The following is a 23,657-nucleotide window of genomic DNA, read 5'->3' as shown; positions in this document are numbered from 1 at the left end:
GCAAGACCATAAAGAGTTAACCAATTGATATTTTCAGTGTAAGTGGTCCCATCTTTTTTTACTACAAGGAATTCTGCTAAACCTTTAAAAAGTAGATCCTAATGAAACAATTGGGTTTCCTCACATTAAGGAACATTAGAATGATTATAACTTGTGAAGGCCAGCCAAGGATTTTCCAGAGAAGTTATAGATACATCCAAGTGTTTCACCAAAGTGAAGATGTAAAATATAAGACTCTATGCTAACTTTAAAAAATAATTTTACATAGAAAAAATATGTGCCAAATCTTATAAAACTGGGGGGGGAAAATTAACATTGGACTCAAGATATGCTCCCCAGAATATTAGAGCTAGAAAAGACCAGTGATTTTCAAACTTCTAAGCAGAGAATTTTTTTTCAGAAATGAAATATTAATCAGAACACTACTTCATAAAACCAGTAAAAGCAGAAGTATGGCCCACACCCTGGAGTTGCCTTCCCTCTTGAGGATCCTCAGGGACATTAGGACCCATGGTCTCATTGAGCTCCACGGTACAGAAGAACATTGAGGCCTGGGTCAGTGAGACTTGCCTGAAGCCCACAGAAGGGGTGCCCCAGATGTGGGACTGGAATCCACGTGGTGTGTGTCACAGCCCATTCCTCAAACCATGCTGCCGCCTTTGCTCCTGTTAATACTAAGCATGACTTAAGTATTTGATCTTAAGTTAAATAGACCTTGGTGGTTAGCTCTTGGCCTTGGACAAATTACTTCAACTCTTGGATAGCCATCTTCATCATCTGGAAAAAGCAGACCTACCACATAGGTCTGATGTAAGAATTACTCAGCCTTAGGACACTTTAAGGACTTAATTATTATTATTATTATTACTACACCAAAGGCCAAATTTCATGAAGCTTTAAAGAAAGACTCAGGAACTAAAACTGTTTCATGTTAATTACTTCTGTCTCAGTAGTAGGAGGAGTGTACAGATACACAAAATTGTGTAGATTAACTCAGCCTTTTATCTGTTGATGCTTCTCTGGCCCCAAAGCTATCAATTAGTTTGTTTTCTTAGAATTTAGAAGGATTTCTGGGTTATTTGAATGCTCCAAATACTTAAAAAATGGTTGACAGCTTTCTGGGGAATTTACTTGCTGCCTGTGCTTTCTTTCAGTCTGGGTCCCACTAGGTAGGAAGTAGTAGCTTCTGAGCATTCTGTGATCACAAAGGGGAGGACCAGGGAGGAACCCAGTAGGGAGGGCTCATCTCAGGCAAGGGCACCTCAGTGGCATTTTGCTATGGTTTTTCAGAGTTGCTCTTAGGACTACTATAGTCATTTTTTTTTTAATTTAAGGTATGCTGTTCATGGTGGAAACTATATTTCACTGGAAAGCAGTTCTTCAAAAGCAGGGACGATATAGCATTTCTATTTTCTCTTATTCTTCCTTGAATTATTTAGCACTGAGTTCTATAGATGCCTATGTGATCACTCATTGGCTAAACAAATTTATTGAGTGTCTACTGGGCACTATCCTAGTGGGACAGTAGTGAACAAAAATGATGAAACTCCTGTCCACCTTGAGCTTGTGGGTTCGAAGACTGCCAAGGGAATTATCCAAGGCTCTGATACCATTCTTTCTTAGCCTTCCGTGCCACGGGGTTTACTCGATAACCTTTAGGCAGCTATATTTAGATCACTTATATACCATGTTGAAAAGGCAAGAAGAATTAGTACCCAGTGTCATTGGGAAGAACTTCAGAATTGCAAAGGCAGTTTCACTGATAGTATCCTTATTTCCAGTGTGCTATTAAAGATCAATGAAAATTGCTGAATTAATAAAAGTATTAAAAATGAAGGTCTTGGTTTTCATTAAACTGGATCCAATTGGCACAGTAACTAGGTAGCTAAGTAAAAAGTAAAAAAAAAAAGTAAAGTAAAAAAAGATGGGCTTGACTGTAGATAATTTTTATTTCCACCACTGGCTTAGAACTTTTAACCTGTTTTTGAACAAATGTATGTCCAAATCAAGCTGTCTCTCATTGTTCAGGAGCAGAATTGGACAAGAAAGTTAAAGATGCCATGGGTAAGGAATGGGCATGTTTTAGGTTTTGTTTAACGTGTAGGATCTGGATACTCACTGCTACCTCTCAGTGGCTTTTCTCAGGCTCATCCACACTTTCTAGAGTATACTAGAAGCACATTTTTATTATTCGATTTCAATGTGGAAAAGAATTCACTTATTTTTCCTTTAATAATATAGTGGAAAATTGTATTTGCTTCGGTCTTGAAAATCTTTGTGCCAGATTTAAACTCAAGAAAACTTTTTCCCCTAAACGATTAATAAACTGCCACAAAATTGATGGAGATTTCCACAGATATATACTGTAGTTGGGAGATCACGGAGATTCTAGAGTACAATTAAAAGTTAAAAATAACAAAATAATATTGTGGTTTTTAGTATTTTTGTTTTTTAAAGATTGCCCTTAAAATGTTATTTATTTATTTATTTATTTATTTATTTATTTATTTATTTATTTATTTATGATAGTCACAGAGAGAGAGAGAGAGAGGCAGAGGGAGAAGCAGGCTCCATGCACTGGGAGCCCGATGTGGGATTTGATCCCGGGTCTCCAGGATCGCGCCTTGGGCCAAAGGCAGGCGCCAAACTGCTGCGCCACCCGGGGATCCCCTGCCCTTAAAATGTAGTGTTAAGCCTTATCTGTCAACTTTGACCACATTATTATTTCTCATGTGATTTGAAGAGTAAGTTATATTTTCCAACTAGGTTAACAGTAGTTTTCTTTTATTTTTTGGGTATCTTAGGCTAAGCCATAATTTCATTAGGACTCCTTTTTGATGTTTTTTCAAGTCTTTACAGTAATATAGATAGATACATAGTAACTTTCTCAAAATCCTATTTATAACGATATGTAAATTAGAAAGATTTCCATTAGTTATTGCAGATATTAAGAATGTCAAAAGGAGAACATCTAACATTAAACTAACAAAGCCCTGCCCTTTATTTAAAAAATTGGAAATTAACTTTGAATCGGTATTGTCAGTCATCTGTAGATTATTTGGACTATTTAACAATTTTTGCTACCAACCTAATGGGCGTAGAAAAATAATGAACAGCAGTGGCATCTGCTTTGAATGGGAGTTTTAAAAAATCCACATCACCAGAATATTTAGTTAATCATGGTATGCAGATATTTTCACCATTACCTTTATGGTTTCTAGAACTGTAAGGCTGTGAAGACCTTTTTTTCTTTTTTTAAATTTTATTTATTTGGGAGAGAGCATGCTCAAGGGAGAGGGAGAAGCAAACTTCCTGCAAAGCAGGGAGCCTGATGCGAAGCTCAATCCCAGGATCCTGGAATCATGATCTGAGCCGAAGGCAGACCCTTAATTGATTGAGCCACGCAGGCATCCCAAGGCCTTTTTTTTTTTCAAATGGTGTTTTCGTGCATCTGTCCTGTGCCGAATGCCCACTGAAACAAAACCCGTTTGAAAAGTGCGTTTCTGAATATTAAGTATAGTGTGGCTAGATAATATTTCATATAATGAAGTCATCATGTGAATTCCAAGTGCTTAAGTCTTATTAAATTGGTTAACTTTAGTTGTAATGTTTTAATCAGAATATTTAGATACTAATATTATGTTGATATGTGGTGGGAATATTGACTTTCAGAACAAATTTTATTTACCCAGTTTTCTTGTTGAATGTATGGCCCATGATTCATTCTTTTAATGGGAAGACTATAGATTATGAGAGTATAATTTTAAAGTTACCAAGCACACGTTAATGTCATTAAACTGCAGTATGTGTGTGTGCGTGTGTGCATGTGAGCATCCTTTGCTTTGTGCTGCTTGCAGAGGTGGTATGTTCAGTTACAGAAAGTCTGAGGAATGACACGTGTGCTGCATGTGTTTATTATATGTACCTGTTTGATGTTTTACTTAAGCTTGTGTCCTTCATTCTGTTTTATTCCTTCCTTAAAGCCGTGTGACTCTGGGTTTAACAAACAAAGACAGGTACAGAAACTTTCAGTGAAATCTATTCACTTCTTACTAGACTATTAGAAGCAATCATTGGCTCCTTCACGCTGGGCTGGATAAATCTGTGCTTATTTCAGTGCCTTGGATTTATTTTAATAGCTGCTTTCAGCCTTTGCATGGCACTCATTCTGGCTAATCAATTCTGAGCTTATTTAATAAATTTACTAAAATGATAATGTTTCAGAGTATAGTTTTAATCTACTCACAATATAAAATAATACAGTTACATCAAGGTAATTCTAGTCTGTTTTGTTATCTTTGCTTTTCCCTGAAGAAATTCTAATTTGTATGCATTTTGAAGTTTATATTTAACAGTTCAAATAAACTAACACCTTCTATATTCAAATATCTGCATTAGCGGCGGGCGTTGGTGGTATAGTGGTGAGCATAGCTGCCTTCCAAATATCTGCATTAGAAATTAAAAAAAAATTGTGATATTTGTTGAAATGATCTGTTCTAGATATATAGCAGGTATATTTTAAGTAACAATGCATGATAAACTTGAAAGTATTACCATTCTTTGTGTTGTCAAAGTAATATAATTAGTTTTCTATTAATTTACCTGTTGAATTATTAAGTATGCCTTTTTTCTATTAATTTACCTGTTGAATTATTAAGTATGCCTTTTTCTGTATCACTTTTATACTCTTCTCCTTCCTTTTATGAGATTTCTAACCAAAAATCATTATTTTGGTCACTAAGATTGATTTAGTTTCAAAATAATTGTATTACATGTGATTACTTTAGAAAAGACCTGGCAGGTAATTACCATTTCTCCTACTCAAAGAAGCATCTTATAACATATTTTAATTTACTGATAATTTACTCTTTATCTTCATAAAGCCCTACTTAAATCTAATCAAGGGCCAAGACTAGCTTTGATGGAGTTACTGGGATCTTACGTTCACGTATGTGTCTATCTTATAAAATTTCTAAAAGTCATTCAGGGAATATATATTTTCTACATAATCCCCAATGATAAATTTTTTTGAGAAATTATGTTTTAAAATAACTGATAAAATGCAAGTTTAAAAGGCTCATAAGAGTAAAATTACTGGTCTTTCACAGGACAAGCATAGCAGCAGCAGGTCTCTGTTGCTGAGTTCTCAGATTCCCCTGTGGAAATAAGATACTCTAAACATTTACATTTCCCCCTAAGCTGGCAGAGTTCATTTGTTCCACGTCTATTATACTTTTCCTTTTTAGCACAGTCAGAAATAGAGTTTTTTGGGGATTAAAAAAATTTTTACTTTAAAATAATTTGACTTAAAGAGAAGGTACAAAAATAGTGTTCCCTTCATGTTAGCATCTTTCCTAACTGTAGTATACCGTTCAGAGCAGGAAATGAAAATTGGTACAATTCTGTTGACTAACTATGGACTTTAATTTCTCCAGATTTTTTCACTGATGTCATTTTTCTGATCCAAGATCTACTCCAGTTGTGTTTGTTGCTAGTTAGTTCTCAGAGTTCTCTCGTCTGTGACAATTCCTTGGTCCTTCCTTGTCTTTCTTGACTTTAATTTGCCATTTTTGAAGAATCCTGGTCTGGTGTTTTGCAGACTTTTCCTCTACTTGGGTTTGTCAGTTGGAGGTTCTGTATGTCTGGGAAGAGACCCCTTCTCAGAATGTCCTATTAGAGGGTCTGTGCTGGGCCACAGTCTTACTGCTGGTGGTGCTAACCGTAGTAAGTTGGTTAAGGTGGCATCTGCCAGATTTCAGCACTGTGAAGTTTTATTTTTCCCTTGTAACGAATAAATATCTTGGGAGAAAGACCTTGACCCTCTGCAAATAACCTGTTTCTGCTTGTACTTTTGCCCATTAATTTTAGTATACTTTGATGTATCTTATGTATAACCACTATTACTGTGGTGTTTTCTTAATAACAATTTTCTCTTTCCTTTCACATTTATTAATCCAACTCTATAAGAAAAAGCTATCTTTTATTCCTCATTTATTCAATGATTTATTTTCACCTATTCGATTATTTCTATCAGTATAGACTCATTCTGTATAGAATAAGCTATAATCCAGTATGATAGTTATTTATTTTTGTGATCAAACTGTTCATTTGTGATTTTTGAACCAAGAATATATAAAGTGGAAACATATCTAGAGAGAAGAGACAGGTTAAGGAGTAAGAGTGTTTGGAAGACACTATTAAAGATCATTTTAAATATTATTCAGCAATAAAAAAGAATGAAGTGCTAGTACATGCTGTCACATGGATGAAGCTTGACAACATTATCCTAAGTGAAGGAAGCCAGATACAAAAAGGTCACATGTTGTATGGCTCCATTTATATAAAATGTCTAGGAAAGACATATCTGGAGACAACAAAGATTCCTAGTTGACTGGGGCTGAGGCTGGATGTTGGAGGGATGGAGCATGACTGCTAATGGATACAGGCATTTCGGTTTAGGGATGTGAAAATGTCTTAAAATGAATCGTGGTGATGGTTTTATAACTATGCAAATATACTAAAAACCATTGAATCATACACTTTAAAAGGGTGAATTGTAGGGTATGTGAATTATAACTCAATAAAGCTGTTTAAAAGGAAAGGAAGATAAAACAAATATGGTTATTAGAAATTCATAGAAAGCATTTTAAATTTCCATTGTAAATACTGGAAAATTAGCACTTTGAATACTGGCTATACTCATTCAGGCAGAAATTAGAACTACGTATAGAGATATGAAAACTAAATTATGGAAATACTAGTGTTTTGTTATTACTATTTTTGAAGCATTGTACCTCAGACCATATACTATATGGCATATTTAAAATTTATATTTAATTAAAAATAAACTATGAGTAAACGTATTTGGTGCAGGATATTCCAAATCATTAATTTCAGGACTTTTATATGCTCATCTCATACTTGTTCACTTGCTGAGACTCCCTGTCATAAAATGAATACTCTAACTCCCTGTTCAATATGGTCTTATCCCCTTGCTGTATTTATATGTAATATAGACGTATGCTGTATATATGCTATTTGTATATATTTACTTACCAGTTTGTACGACAGTATTATTTATGCTTTTACGTTACAAATAGAGTTTAACAACTGGCTACTAGGCAATTTTGGCTGTGTTACAGTGTACTTTTGTCCTCAGTATGGTAAAAGAGAAAGTAGAAAATATAAATACACATCCTTGAGGATAGGATAAATTGTACTTATTTTTTTAAGGTTAGATTGAATAATAAACAGGGCAGATCATTTGGAACATTCTCCTTATCTGCTATATGAGTTGGTTTGTCTTCTCTTCATTGTGGTTATAGTTTCTTTAAACTTTTCAGAAATAGACAATTGGAATAAGGGAAGTAGGAAGTTGTTAAGAACCTCATAAGTTAGGGTTCTGGCCCAAATCTTCTACTAACAAGCTATTTATTCTGTGACTTTGAAGCTAAAACTTAACCTCTTTAGACCTCAGTGTTCCACATCTGTAATTGAGGTGATCTGTATATAATGGGCCAAGGGCTGGTACTTCTTTCGTATGTCACCACATTCACAAAACATTTTTCTTCTAAGTAAATATGAGATTATTTATTATTGTGATTTTTCTTTTAAATAAGACCAAATTTTAATGGATTGTATTTACTTTTGCATGTGTTAAGAAGTAATATTGAGTAATATTGTTGTTTTATATTTATATTTATATGCTTATATATGAATTCTTAAAGGGAAGTTTTAAATTCCTTGGATATAAAATATCAAGATCTGAAAACTTCAGCTGTCATAGACTATTAAGGTAGTATGTAGAGACATTTAAAGCTGTTTACTGTAGGTACTTAAAAATTATTTCATAGATTTTTATATTTTTACATTTTGTATTTTTATAATATAGGCATCAGTAGTTTTCCCTCTTTGTTCCTTCTCTTTTTTTTTAAACCCCTGCTCTTAAGGGCTGCACCCTATTCTTCCACAGTCAGGCTGCAAACATCTGACAAGTTGGCCTATACTTGATTCATGGGATGTTCTATCTTCTTAGAACAGTGGTTGTTATCACACTGTATTTGCAATAATACAAGCTACTCATTAAAGTAAAACAGTAGCTAAATCTATTCGCTAATGGCATTTTCTATATTATACACATTTGCTGTTTTTAATTCTAGTTTGAATGTTTGTTATTAATCAGAGTACTTCACAGTGCCACTCCATGAGTGTTTCTGTCATGTGCATACATCTGGCATTAAATGCTATTCACACATGTATTTTTCCGTGGCTCATCTAGGGGTCAGGCCCAGCCTCAGGAGCAATGATATCATTGAATTCAATGAATGTGGATGCAGTATGTGAGAAACTGAAACAAATAGAAGGGCTGGACCAGAGTATGCTGCCTCAGTATTGTGCAACAATCAAAAAGGTGATGTACACACTTACCTGCTGACTCGAAGCCTGGCTGAGGGCATGGGAAATTGGGCTATGTGGACAATGAACACTTTGGTTTTAGCTTCACAGTTAGGGAAACAATAACTCATGTCTCCAGTACACAGCATAGAATGTTTGAAGGCTTTTTTTTTTTTTTTAAGATTTTATTTATTTATTCATGAGAGACACAGAGAGAGAGAGAGAGAGGCAGAGACACAGGCAGAGGGGAGAAGCAGGCTCCACGCAGGGAGCCTGATGTGTGACTCGATCCCGGGACTCCAGGATCATGCCCTGGGCCGAAGACAGGCACCAAACCTCTGAGCCACCCAGGGATCCCTGTTTGAAGGCTTTTTATGCATTATTTTCTTTGATTGTATTATTTATTTGTGACTTAATAATTACTAGAGTAAACCACACTTGCTTCATTTTCCCCAAACTGTCATTTTCATGTCTTAATAGGACTTAGGAGTGTGTCCCATTTGATGAACCTCATAGGTTTGGTTTGTAAAGCTAACACATTTGGGGAAGTTTCTTTCTTTGTAGATCCTGTTCTTGCCATTCTAGTAACTACCACAAAGTTGGACAGTAATGCCTGGGATTCAGGGAAGGCTTCCCATATTATACAAGGCTGCATCCCTGTTACAGTAAATATTTCCACGAAATACGCTTTTTTATGCTTTTTCTAGCAGAGAACTACAGTAAAGTAGAACATTAATAACCTCTACTGTTTATGTACTTTAAAGAATGACATCTAAAATGTTTTGTAAAGAATTACGAGCAGGTATAGATAGCATGTTACTAATCTCAACCTACTTCATTTACATCGGTTTCCTTATGGATCTGGTTAGTGCTAATCCCTGTTTGCAGAAGCATCAAACACTGCTTTTCCGAGGTGCAAGTCTGACTCCTCTAGGCAGCCTGGGCATCTCAGGAATGGGTGAGACCTCCAATTTGAATCCTTGGCATTTTGTTTCCATTATGATAGCATATTCTTCCCACTCAGCTTTGCTGGCGGCCCTGGCTTTCCAGGCCCGTCTTGGCACCTGGTCTCTGAAGTGTTTCCAGCTGCCTTGCATTTCTGCAGCAGGACCTCTGTCAGAGGCCTGCTCTGTACACTCGTATCTTCAGAATTAACCTGGAGACTGAACATTCCATCGGTTTTAAACACAAATATTCCATAATTTTACCATAGTTAATAAAGCCAGGTTTTGTAGTTTGTGAAATCAGCAAGCTACCTATTAATAAAGAAAATTCCATCTGTTCTTCTTCGGGGGAAATTAGAATTACAGAGACCCTATAGTGATACAGTCATTTCTGGTAAATTTAATAAATTGGGAAATTAATGGGTGGACATTCTTTATGGCTGAAGTTATCTAATATAATTGATAAACAAGCTTGTCAGGGCTTACTTCATTTAGAACTTTGTCTGTGACTGATGCACATACAAGGACAGATGTCTTTGTCCCGTCCCGGGAGCTTCCTTCGTGTTCATATTTTACAAGATTAGAGGAGAAGAACTAACGGGTTTTTTTATTGCTCATGACAGGGTGTAGGTAGTTTTGGAAATAGTTGGGAGGGTTAGCTCTTAGGTTGGTCCCTGAGGAGTGATTTGTTTTACTTGTGCGCCTAGGACTCTTGGAAAAATACGGCGTGGCTGATGTTCAAAGTCAGCTTGTTTACTATTTTATTACATAGGATGGTAGTCTTTTTTAGGTTAATATTTTCTAGTCTGTAATAACATTCTTAGTACTAAATATAAATGTACTTTTTAATCACCAATAATTCAGGTATCTCATATTTTGTCTTTATCCTTGCATTTATTTTTATTCAGGCAAACATAAATGGCCGTGTATTAGCTCAGTGTAACATTGATGAACTGAAGAAAGAGATGAGTATGAATTTTGGGGACTGGCATCTTTTTAGAAGCACAGTAAGATATCTTATATTTATAGAATTATTTACAGTATTGTATACAGCAAGTAGTAATCATTGTTGGTCCAAACTGCTCTTTTTCTGCATTTTTAAAAAACATGTAAAAACGGTGTTTTACACTTACATACAACCCTTGTTTGTTCTGTCATGCAGAATATACACAGCAACATGTGGCAGTCTTTGTCTTTGGGCATTTCACTTGGAAATTTGGGGAAGTGGTGACCTGCAGATTTTCCATGCTTTCACTGACAAAGGCTTTCTCTCTGACCTGCCTCGAGTCAGGCTCCCTAAGTCTCGACCTTGGTGTCTGTTCTTCTCAGGCCTGCATCGCCCAATTTTAGCAAGGATCATGTTAAGTCATTTTAGAAACAGTCTCTACCCTCACCATCTGATCATCCTTGGTACCTGATCAAACTCCTCATTCCCACCTCCCACCCCCAGATGACATCTGATCACACTGGCCTGCCTTTGGTGGGAATCCTGTCAAGTTGGTTCAGCAAGAACTCCCCCTTAATCTTGATGTTTCCTCTTAGCAATTTTCTACCCACTGACCCCGACCCCACTGCCTGCTATAAATGCCCACTTGTCCATTTTGCTTTCTGGATGGAGGCCAGTGCTATCCTGAGGTTGCTTTTCCCCAATTGTAGTAGTTTCTTTTTTTTTTTTCAATTGTAGTAGTTTCTGATTAGAATCTGCTTTCACTGCATTAGCTACTGTCCAGCTGTGGTTCTCTTCAACACACTGCAGTTGCGTTGTTTTGTTCTCCAGTTATATTTTATTTAAACTAAAATAATAATAACAAATGGACATTTTTAGAGTATAATATATATATGATGGTTTTGCCATTACTTCTTTTAGTATGATTGAAATGAGAGGTAAGCAGATATATTATTTCAAATTCATTAGAAACTCACAAGAAGTCTGCTTTCTCATTTTCATTATAGTTTTATAATGTTTTATGTTTAAAAATAATTTCTAAGGCTTCTAAAATGTGATTGGTCGGTGTGGATATTAATGTTATTTTTTCCTTCTGTTTAGGTACTGGAAATGAGAAATGCAGAAAACCAAGTGGTTCCTGAAGACCCACGTTTACTTAATGAAAACAGCAGTGGCCCAGTTCCTCATGGTGAATCTGCTCGTCGCTCTTCACACAACGAATTGCCTCATACCGAGCTTTCTAGTCAAACTCCCTACACACTGAACTTCAGCTTTGAGGAGCTGAATACACTTGGCCTTGATGAAGGTGCTCCACGTCACAGTCATCTAAGTTGGCAGGTATTTATTAAATGTCATTTTTCATATTACTGAAGAGAAATAGGGTGGTTTCAATTCACTGAGAATATGTTGGTGCATTTATGTAGTCATTTGGAAAATACTTAATGAGTACTTCAGTGAACAAGACAGAGGGCTCCCTATTCTTGAGGAACTGTATTTTTCTGAAGAGAACAGTGAGTAAAAGAAAGAAAAGCAATAAGATCATTTTGGAAATTGGTAAGAACTGTCAAAACAATCAACTAGGGCAATGGCACAGAGAGTAAATGAGAACAGGCCTGCTTTGGTTAGGCTGGTTAGCAGAGTTCAGGCTTCACATGTTGTTTTCTTGTTAAATTCAGCCATTGGTGGCTAGGATAGGATACATCTCTAGTGGAAAATTGACACATATTATCCCTTTGAGCAGCATAACCTGGTTTTCAGTAGCTGTACCCAGTGTTTATGGAAATTCATTTTTTATTATCTGATTATGGGTGTTTCTTCTTTGGATGTTCTTAGCAGACAGGGGCAGGGGAGGATCAGAAATTAGGAGGAAAGTGAGAGACACATGAGAGGGAGAAAGAGAATAAAAAAAATAAACTTGGGAAAAACAGAGCATGATGCAGAAGAGACAAGCCCCGGAGGAAATACAGTGAGTAGCTAAAGAGAAACTGTGCTGACAGGGAGCTCTATTAGGAAAAGCAGCACCTGGTAGGTCTGCCATTTTTAAGACAGTTTGGTTTGGCTTGGTAGTAAAAACATTTTTCGTTGTCATTATCTTTTTATATTACCAGGTACTTTTTCTTGATGGGAAACCATTTTACAATTGGGTACTGATTGAGATAAAAATTCTTTTATAAGAAGATAAGTTCACGGCTGACCCTTTTGTCCCTGTGCTTCTGCAGCAGTGCTTCCTTTCTTTTCCCTGGGATTCCTTTTAGTGTTTCATAAGAAATCCTCCTTCTCTGCTTTTCCACACTTGGTATTTCCTCCTGTGACCTGGAAACTCCAGGCCTTTCCATGCATGCAACAACTCTCAAACTGCTGCTGAAAATGTCTTGTAATCTCAGAGTATCCCTTGCACTTTTAAAATGATTGAAGACCCCAGAGAGCTTTTATTTATGTAAGTTGTATCTGTCCATATTTACTGCATTAGAAATAAAAACTGAGAAACTTTAGAAATATTTATTTAAAAATAAACCACTTCTATGTTAACATAAATAACATTTTTATGAGAAATGACAACATCTTCCAAAACAAGACAAACTTAAGTGAAAATGGGTTGGCTTTGTACAATCTCTTTAATTTCTGGTTCACTAGAAGGCGGCAAGAGGCCCCCTTCCCCCGCCCCCAACAATCTGCTTCTGATTAAATCTCTTCTGACCTCACACATCGGGGAGCCTCTAAGAAGCCCCACGAGACACTCTTTGAGGGAGAGTGAGAAGCACTGTTAACGTCCTGTGCCGCTCCTATGAGAATTGTTTAGACCTCCTGGGTACCCGAAGTCCTGTGTACACAGTGCATTTGAGAATGGACAGTGGGGGATCCCTGGGTGGCTCAGCGGTTGAGTCTGCCTTCCACCCAGGGTGTGATCCTGGAGACCCGGGATCGAGTCCCACATCAGGCTCCCTGCGTGGAGCCTGCTTCTCCCTCTGCCTGTGTCTCTTCCTCTCTCTCTCTCTCTGTCCCTCATGAATAAATAAATGAAATAAAAAAAAAAAGAGAGAATGGACAGTGGCTCCATATAGTGTGAATCCAGTAGCAGGGGACCTTCTCGAGGAGAGGGGTCATTTTCTCCCTGTGGGAGGAAGACTCTTGGCCTTATTTCTGCTTCTTTGCTTCAGCCTTTATTGTATACCTTCTTAGACTTCCTTGGTTCTTTTTCTTCCATTTCCCTCCTCTTTTTCCTAATCTGTATTCTTTATTACTCCCCTATTCGCTTTTCTGAGATCTGAAGCAATTCTAATCCCAAAACTTCACATCAGAAATCAAACTTTTAAAAATACTTCATTTCTCTGTTTACTAGGACTTGACTGTTGGCCTCATGGCTTCCATTTCTGTTCATTTGGATTCTGTATTTGTCTTTTCTTTTGTACTCTATATTTATTCCTTTTAAATTATTACTATTATTTTGGCATTTAGAGTACATTTTCTTACTCAATTGAAATTACGTTGTACAGGTTGAGAAAGCTGCCTTTTTTTTTTTAATTTCAAGGACATTTAGTGAATAAATATTTTTTTCTATTTAAAAAATTGTTTAAAAATTCCAATTAGTTAACATACAGTGTAATATTAGTTACAGGTATACAATATAGTGACACAGCACTTCCATACAATAACCAGTGCTCATTAGGGAAAGGTTCTTTTTAACATACATTGAAGACTTGAGTATTTTGTGTTTGAGATATATCTTAACTCTAATCTTTGTCTTTTCTAAGAGAAACTTTATCAGCGAAAGTGACTTTTGCCTTAAATAAAAGCTAAAAGTTTGAATTTATAAAAACAGATGCTAAGATTATTTGTTAATACAACCTTTAATTATACTTTTAAATATTAATAATAAAATAACTTTATTAAAACTTATATAAAGCTTTCTAATAACAGTAAAATTATCCATAAGTTCTCAGCATTTATTAAACTGTTATGTTTAATTCTTTATGTAGAATTCTTTTAAAAGAATTTGGTATTTTGAGGACTTTAAAAATTCTGAGTGTACATATATATTTCCTAAGCTGATATTTATTATGCCTTTTTTTTTTGCTTATTTGAATTCTTAAATTTATTTTTTTCTGTCTTCACAGTCACAAACTCGCAGAACCCCAAGTCTTTCGAGTCTCAATTCCCAGGATTCCAGTATTGAAATTTCAAAGCTTACTGATAAGGTGCAGGCCGAGTATAGAGATGCCTATAGAGAATATATTGCTCAGATGTCTCAGTTAGAAGGGGGTACAGGTTCCACAACAATTAGTGGCAGATCTTCTCCACATAGCACATATTATATGGGTCAGAGTTCATCAGGGGGCTCCATTCATTCTAATCTAGAACCAGAAAAAGGGAAGGATAATGAACCAAAGCAAGATGATGGAAGGAAGTCATTTTTAATGAAGAGGGGAGATGTTATAGATTATTCTTCATCAGGGGTTTCCACTAATGATGCCTCACCCCTGGATCCTATAACTGAAGAAGATGAGAAATCTGATCAGTCAGGCAGTAAGCTTCTCCCAGGCAAGAAGTCTTCAGAAAGGTCAAGTCTCTTCCAGACAGATTTGAAGCTTAAGGGAAGTGGATTGCGCTATCAAAAACTTCCAAGTGATGAGGATGAATCTGGGACAGAAGAATCAGATAATACTCCACTGCTCAAAGATGATAAAGATAAAAAAGTTGAAGGGAAAGTAGAAAGAGTATCAAAGTCTCCAGAACACAGCGCTGAGCCGATTAGAACCTTCATTAAAGCAAAAGAATATTTGTCAGATGCCCTCCTTGACAAAAAGGACTCATCTGATTCAGGAGTGAGATCCAGCGAAAGTTCTCCCAATCACTCTCTTCACAATGAGGGGGCTGATGATTCCCAGCTTGAAAAGGCAAATCTCATTGAGCTTGAAGATGATAGCCACAGTGGAAAAAGGGGAATACCACATAGCTTGAGTGGCCTACAAGATCCAATTATAGCTCGGATGTCCATTTGTTCCGAAGACAAGAAAAGCCCTTCTGAATGTAGCTTGATAGCCAGCAGTCCTGAAGAAAATTGGCCAGCGTGTCAAAAAGCCTACAACCTGAATCGAACACCCAGTACTGTGACCCTGAACAACAACAGTGCGCCAGCTAACAGATCCAATCAGAATTTTGATGACATGGAAGGAATGAGGGAGACTTCCCAAGTCATTCTGAGGCCTGGTTCCAGTTCCAACCCAACTGCTATTCAGAATGAAAACCTAAAAAGCATGACGCATAAGCGAAGCCAACGTTCAAGTTACACAAGGCTTTCCAAGGATTCTTCAGAGCTCCATGCAGTGGCCTCTTCTGATAGTACAGGCTTTGGAGAGGAAAGAGAAAGCATTCTTTGAGAGAAACAAGCAAAAGCAGAATAGTATTACTATACCCCTATGACAAAATTGACCTGAGTTTATAATGAGTCCATCCATGTGCGTCATCTTTGTATGTTTCATTCACAAATAATGAATGGAAAGGTCTTTGGTAAAAGAAACACACTATACAACAAAGGAAAGTATAAGAAAGGGTGGTTTATTAATCAGCTTCCACTGTCTTTTTAATTAGGTAAAAACTCACTATTGTTATTGTACCTTTAATTGGCATATGACCCCCGCAAAATTTTTTGAGACAAGATCTGAGTATAAAGATAAGTCAGAAATATTTTCTTAGATGGAAAGGGTGTGAAAATAGAAAGGTAGAGACTCTCTCTTTGTACAACATTCACTTGTCAAATATTCAAAGGAAGACATGGTGTTAGGTGAACTAGAATCAAATTTTGCTCTTAGAGGGTAACAGATCAAAGTTTATAGGTTATGGAGTAGTCCAGAGACTAAATGCTCTATAAATTGAGAACCAATGTTGTATATAATAGACAAATTGTTTAACAAGGGCTTTAAAAATTGTTAAGAAGATGAATGAATAGTACTCAAAATGAAGCCCCAGTGATGAGACCTTTATGAGCTGCTAGGAGAATGGTTGTGGGGAGGGACCAAGAACCTCTTTAGGACCTGGATGCTCTCCTCCAAATCCTAGACCTGGCTACACGTACCAGCTTGAGAACCTGGTCTCTTCTGTGACTCTTTTAAATGGTGTGCCCAAGTTTCTTAGCCTACCAATGAGGAAAAACATGAATTCTTTCTCTGGAGAATTAGAAAGACATGGATAATAATAGGATATAATAAATATTCATGGACAAAAGAATGAGGAAATAATTATATCAGAAAGATCAGTGTCACTTGACAAATGACAAGGAAATATTAAATTAGGTAAAATTAAATTATTGCCCTCTATACCAGGGTAGAGTATATCTGTCTACTTCAACTATTCCAAAATTAGCATGCTGACCCTGGGGGAGGACCATAAGAAAGGGTATACTTCTCTAAAAAGTTTAAAAATGTAACAAAGCAAGAGTAAGAAAGCAGATAGAACTGATGAGATTTTCCATTTATTGTTAGCAGGGTTAAGAGAATGAGCACATTTAAGTATCATATGGACTAGAAGTGGACCCTGTAATCATGCATTGAATTTTTTTGTTGTTTTAGTATAGGTTATTTATGTAGAATTAATTTTGGCAGTGTATCCTCAGTCACAGATAAGATCATAGATGATGAGATCATAGAATGTGCAATTACCCAAATTTAGTGTTACATTTGTGATGGTTTTCACTTAATAGATTTTTATTAATATGATGAATAAATTATTTAGTTGACCAGTCAGTGCACTAAATAGTTGCTGTTTTGGGTTTCATTGCTTTGATGTTTGAGTATAATCTAACATTTCCTTAAAGTTTTATTTCGCATGACTTTAACAAATGTTTTTAACCAATTTAAAAAAGGCAGGATGTTATTGACATATATTGAACTGTTAACATTTTAGTATTTATAGTGCTTTCATTTGCAATATTGTATAATTAGTAATTATTTCAGAGGCAATATTTTGTTCTCTTTCCGGTGAGTAGATGCAGCCTATTATTGTAGTACATTCTTTACACTGTTTGTGAAGTTAATACTAGAGTATTAAGTGTACAAATAGATTTAGAAAACAATAAAAAAATTGCATGTTATTCTGACTCATGAATTTTTATTCACTACAGCGATGATTCACATTTTGATTACAAATAAAAGAGTAATTTGTGTGTTTGTTTTGTCGTACGTGTGTACAGTTTGTGAAAAATGTTCAGGTTCATGTAGCAGTCACACAGCTGGCTGTTTGCTGAGCTGCCCCTCTAGTCTTTTGGAGAGAGCATGGCTCCCAGGTCCTTGTGGCTAAATGGTGCTGTACCGCAGCATTAGTGCCCAACAGCATGACTCTGTACTGTGCATTTCTGTAGCTACAAGAAGTAGGTTGTCCGGATATCGATTTAATTATTGTATGAGCATTATGGAAAAGTTTTCTTTCTCCTCCTGCTACAGAAATTGACAAGCCAGATGGCTTATTGAGTCACACCATCATTCCTTTGAATCTGTGTGTCTATGTGTGCGTGTATGTGTATCTATTTATACTATATAGCTCAGTCTGATCCTCACATATACAAAACTCTGCTTTAAGCTGGGTAGAAAATGATAGGAAAGAAAATTGGTGCTTTAATCTTGCTAATCTTACTTCAATTGTGTATCACTTAGAGTTTTACCGTATTTTATAAGCCATTTTACTTTCACCATAAGCCACAGATAGTTCTGTTCATTGAACAGAACATTAAGCCCAGTCACTCACCTTGGACATGTGGAGGGTACATATGATTATGGCCCTCCTTCAGGGGATCCTGGAAATGGGAGGAGCTATTGACATCTCTCAATTGATAAACAGTTTTCACAATGCTGAACATGTGAGGTCAGCCCTCAAATTCTGGGAAATTTAAGCATTTGTATCTGAACCAGCATTTCCAAAATTGATGGGAAAATCTGTTTTGTGTTTTATTTTATGTGAGTTTTAGATAGCAGTCAATAATTTTAATTGCCTAGCCAAGTAATTTTAGAAATTTACTTGTTAAAATCCTCAACTTGAGAACTCTTTAGATGATTTGCATGTTGTAGTGCTGCAGTAAAATACATTTGTAATCATTTTTTTCCTTACAAATACTAACCATTATAAAATGCTGTTTGAATGAAATTAAATTCTTTATTCTTCCAGCTAAAATACTAAACTTAAAAAGCTTTTTACAACTACATAATTTTTGGTTACACCAGGAATTCTCAGCCTATTTAGAAGTATCCCAGAGTTTAAAAATCCTTGAATTCCTGGCTCACTCTTGAGTAAATCAACACAACTACCCTGAGAAAAGGGAACTAGGAGTCACTGTCCCTACACTTTGTGGATGAGTGACATTGAGGGAAAAGCAGGTAAAAGGGAAGGTGTGATGAAATTAACTTTGGCAAGCACTTGAGACTGAACATCTAGGCTCCCTTATTGCCCACCTGCCTTTCTAGATTTGTGCTGACACTTGACAGAAGGGAAGAAGCAGGCGGGGAAACTTTCTTGCTTGGGGATACGGGTGAGGGCTGGCTAGTTGAAACGATTGCGTTTTTAATTTCCAGGCGGTGGTGCCCCCTATCCTTCCTACCCCATAATTTCAAGCATAGGCCATAATAAAATTAATTGAAAAATAGAAATTTAACAGTGAGCCCACACTGGATGGTCTTTTAATGGTTCAGCACTTCAGAAAGGTTGAGAATCCTTGGTTGAGAATGATTAAGTAGAAAGAGAAGTTAAAATCTTACATAATTTTAAACCCTTTCATGTCTAGGAAGAAAATGCGGCCCTTGAGATAGATACATCTTCAGAGGATCCATTTTAAACTAAGGTATGTAAAAAATGAGTTTTCACACTCAACTAGGTTTTAAGCCAGCTGTTGGACACAATTCTCGCCACCTAGAGAATTTATATGCTTACTACTTAAAGAAAAACAGAATTAAGTAAGAAACATCCAAAACCATCGCTGGAAATGAACCAGTCACCTACACGGCCAAAGCTTTGTAAGTAAAATTACTAGTAAAGCACAGCCTTGGTTTACACTATCCTGAGTCTGCTGTGCCAGGTCCCTGTGGTGGCTGAAAGGCTTCACTAACGTGCCCTTACTCAACTCGGAACAGAGAACTGCTTGAATGGGGCTTGGGTGGCGTATGTGGTTAGCTCCATCCTGAATTTCCAGGTACAGTGCGGCATTAAGAAAATAAAGGATTCATAAGCATATAAAAAGGGTCCTGGAGAAGGAAGAGCAATTATGTCCAGGACTCTTTGAAAAGTCCATAAACAGTCAACGATTTATCTCACTGGAGTGAAGACCAAAGTTGGCAGAAACGTGTTACACAATACTGTGTGATAAAGACGGTGTGATTGTTTTCGAGCACAGAGTATTCTGATGTGCCTGTGGAGTGTAATCAGCAGTCATTTGTTTACAGAGAACACACATCAGTCCTGAATTTTCTGAGGCTGAATATGGTTTTTGTAGTGCTATTTACACCAGTGATAGACATCAGGAGCCCTTTCTTAGTTTTCCAAGATTTAACAAAATGTGAAATGATAAACTGAATTATTAAAACTTAAATAAATGACATTTTACTTTTAAAAAATATAGAATTATATGCTCCATATTCAAATTAAGAAGGTGTTTGAAATAATCAGGATCGTCTTGATTACACACTATCATTTTCTAATTTTAACATATATTTTATACTTATTTACCTTGTTTTCTTTCAAGGCAACAAGGGCTCTAGATCTTAGTACCCTGCCCGTAGACCATTTCTCGTGACAATTCGGTTAGCTTCTCACGGTCGGCTTCCTCACCAAACCTAAGGGGGTAAAGAAGATACTACCTACCACTCAGTAATCCTGCTACGCAGTCGCTGCAGAAGAGATTTGTTCACCTCTACCAGTTTTCTTTGTTCCTAATAGCTGTAAAACTTAGTTTTAATGAAGTTTTCCGCTTATGAAATTCTAGATAAAAGCCCAAATGTATAGCAAAAAGCATGTAAATGAACTCGACATAACCTGACATTTCGTATCTTCTAGCATCTTCTTGGTCAAATAGCTAATACAAAGTTAGATTGTTATTTTCAAAATTATAGCTCCTGGCACTTGCACGTCTTTAGTTGATTCTGAGAATTCATACACTATGTATTGTTACAGTTAATGCACATTAAACTCCTTGTATTTAAAAAAAAACTCTTTCTTTCTGAGCTCTTTGTGCTTTTCTTCCTCTGCCTTTAACCTCACTTCTTTTTGCTCTTTTTTTTGTCTTAAGTGTTTTGTTTTTTTTTTACCTCATATATTCATCCTATTTTACTATAAAGCGTTCCTTAGAGCAGAACAACAGGACAGTACCTCAAGACGGCTTTTAGACTAAATCTGGGATTTCAGATAGCCAGTGGACATCCACTCAGTCCTTGTCCAGTGAGTGAATAAAGGTTACGGTAAACCTGGAGGACCTGCCCACAAATCCTACAATGTGTCTTAAAAATGCAGAGTTGGAAAGCCTTAACATGGTGGCTTTGTGCTATATAGTGCCCTACGGGCCCCAGGGCTCCCCATCACCTTGTACCTGCTCTGCTTGCTGTCTGGGCCCTGTCCACTGTCCTGTTTGTGGCCATGGGGGTCTGTCATACACCTGGCTTTGTCAAGAACTCTTGGGGAGGAGGACCCACAGCCCACCCCGAGGAGCCCCACCACTTAAAAGAGTGCCAGGGCTGCGGGTTCCACGTGGGTGTGTTTGTAATCCTCATGCCCTTTAAGCCCTTGGGTTAGTACTTTGTGGAGGTGCCCATCTCAGCAGTTAATGTAATTGTGGAGTCAAATCAAAATGCTTCACCATAAATCCATCTTACTTTAGGGGGTTGAAAATAAATAACCTGGCATGAGCATGATTTCTCAGAGTCCCCGGAGGATAAATCATTATAATGAGAACATTTAATACCAGGGCCATCTCAGAGAACCTGGTACGTAGGTTTACTCTATAGCTCAGTCTTTCAGCCTTTTAGTAGCATTATTATTCTCACTGAGCACCCCTCATTGCTCTCTGCCATTTCTGTCTCTCACGTTGCTCACTCTCAGTTTGAGCAAGACTGAGCATGTTATTTGGGGATTCTATACTGACTATTACAGATGAGTGGGCCAGTGCATGTTGTTTGAGAATTTCTGGATAAGGTAGGCTAACAACCCCCTGATCTCATTGACTTAATACAGTTAAAGTTTATTTCTTGTTCCTGTGACAGTTCACTGTCCTCTAAGTTGACATAAAGACTCGGGGACCCATGCTCCTCCATCTGTGGCTTCACCAGTCTCCAAGGCTTCTGAGTCCTCTGGGCCATCTCCTGCAGTGCGTGGACACAGAGGGAAGCAGAGAGGGTGGAGGACCGCACACAGTCCAGTGCACACGGTCCAGGACTGGAGGTGGTGTACACCCCTGCCAGGGGCCTCCCTGAGTCATGACGCAGCACCAGGCTGCAGGGGAGGCTGGGATGCTGGGTGAACTGCATGCCCTGCAGGGGAGGCTGGGATGCTGGGTGAACTGCATGCCTTGCAGGGGAGGCTGGGATGTGAGGTGAACCGCATGCCCTGCAGGGGAGGCTGGGATGTGAAGAGAAGCGCTTGCCCTGAAGGAAGAGCAAACGTTTTAGTGAGCATGTAGGAGCCTTTCCTACTTAGATACTTGACGTGAATGATCTGTGGCAGATGAAATGTTGCGGCTCATTTTGTTTTCAACTTTAATAGTTCCTTCTTTTTGTGGACATTTCTATTAAATTTTCCTTTGTATGCAGTTTTTCCTTCTGGTAGGGAAGTCCATTAAAATCATAACACCTAACCTAGAAGAAGGCTTTTAGGGCAGGTTGGTTTTCAATAAGCCGGTTCCTTCTGGACAATGGAGAAACCTAACAGATTTCTGACAGGGACCGATTGCAGGGAGATCTAAGCAGCGTGAGGAATGGGAAAAGAATGAAGTTTCACAACTCCTGTAGAGTGCTCTTCTCTCCAAAGACTCTCAGTCCAGAATCCATTCTCTGCAATCTCTTGCTCCTAGAACAGGGCCCACAGTGACTCTCTGAGTTGCTTTTCCCATGGTGAGAGATGGCTCCATGTGCTGCTGGGGGGGGGACTGCTGCTTCCCAGAGAAGCTAAGCCCCCTGCTAGCGACCATCCCTGTCCCGGAAATAGTGCTCCCGCCCTCAGAAGTCAGTGGGAAATTAGACTTCAGGTCCACAGTTTTGTTTTCAAATGAACTCTTCAGCAATCTGCTCTATTGACCAATTGAAAGTTTATTCCTAGCAGTATTTTGTGGGTTCAAAGATGCACGTTTTGTCACATCTTGACTTTTCCGAAATGTCTTGACAACCGACATCATTCATGGCAGCATTTTCCCTTAATGTTTCCAAGGATATAGCCTACAGTCGATGGAGGCCTGTTAGGGTTGATAAAGCACGATATGACTTCACTATACGGCATGGTCACGCTGGATTGCACCTTTAGCCAGAGCAATGAGCTAGTGATGATGTGTATCTAACTGACCTCCAAAAATCAACATCTTGTGCTGAATATTTGTGTCCTCCATTATTACTCATCCTGTATTCATTTTGGATATTTAAAATATTGTTAGGCATTTATTGTAATAAAAATAGCTTACATTTATTGAACACACATGCACCTGACAATATTCTAAGAATTCTACATGTATTAATCAATTTAATCTTCACAATAACTTCATGAAGTAATTACTATTATTCTCAATTTGCAAACGAGAAACTGAGTGACAGAGAGGTTAAGTGATTTCCCAAGGTCACACAGTTACTAAGTGGTGAAGCCATGAATCAAGCCCAGGCAGTGTGTCTCCAGAATGCCCCCTCTTCGTGCTACATTTATCTTTATTGTTCTTTAGCTCATTAGGGCTACATATTCTGGGCTCATTCTTACATATTCTGAGATAGATTTTAATTTTAGCTTTATTTGCTGTATCATCATTGTCTCTTTGTTTTAAAATAGAATTCGGGGTCTCTCAAAAAGCTGTTTTGTTTTAGAAAAATAAAGACCTAAAAAAAAATCTATAGCCATGTAAATAACGTTTATAGAGAAAAAATTGTTTAACATCAAACATCTCTTTGTTCTAATTATTTTGGAACAATGTTGGATTTTTGGTTAAAAATTTATTGACTTTTTTTAAAAAGGTCTTATTATTATTATTCATGGATTAGACCATTACATTAAAGTTTGCACATTATGTTGAAAATATTGATTTTATTTGCAGACTTGTTGTTATATGGCTTTCATACACTTGTTCTTCTTTATGTCTATTATCAACATACTATGTTAGATTATAATCCTAAATACCACTATATGTGTTTTTAATTTAAATCCTATTATTG

The 23,657-nt window shown here is 37.1% G+C and overlaps 1 protein-coding gene across 19 annotated transcripts in view; it reads left to right on the top strand.

The window, feature by feature from the left end:
- Window positions 1-23,657, top strand: part of KIDINS220 (kinase D interacting substrate 220) — a 104,117-nt gene that overhangs the window by 74,779 nt on the left and 5,681 nt on the right. For 6 of the 19 annotated variants that reach the window (XM_038560716.1, XM_038560709.1, XM_038560715.1 and 3 more), the window contains 4 exons: window positions 8,279-8,410; window positions 10,247-10,345; window positions 11,386-11,622; window positions 14,400-15,662. In XM_038560716.1, coding sequence (XP_038416644.1) covers window positions 8,279-8,410; window positions 10,247-10,345; window positions 11,386-11,622; window positions 14,400-15,662 — 1,731 coding nt within the window. Of the gene's footprint in view, window positions 1-2,028; window positions 2,065-3,983; window positions 4,017-8,278; window positions 8,411-10,246; window positions 10,346-11,385; window positions 11,623-14,399; window positions 17,372-19,051; window positions 19,109-20,005; window positions 20,484-23,657 lie in introns of those variants that run through there. The other 13 variants (XM_038560706.1, XM_038560705.1, XM_038560712.1 and 10 more) reach the window with 6 other exon arrangements.

The sequence above is a fragment of the Canis lupus genome, chromosome 17 (assembly GCF_011100685.1).
Source record: "Canis lupus familiaris isolate Mischka breed German Shepherd chromosome 17, alternate assembly UU_Cfam_GSD_1.0, whole genome shotgun sequence".
In the NCBI taxonomy this organism is placed as follows: Eukaryota; Metazoa; Chordata; class Mammalia; order Carnivora; family Canidae; genus Canis; species Canis lupus.
The sequence above is the reverse complement of the archived record's forward strand: the minus strand, read 5'-3'. Positions and strand labels throughout refer to the sequence as shown.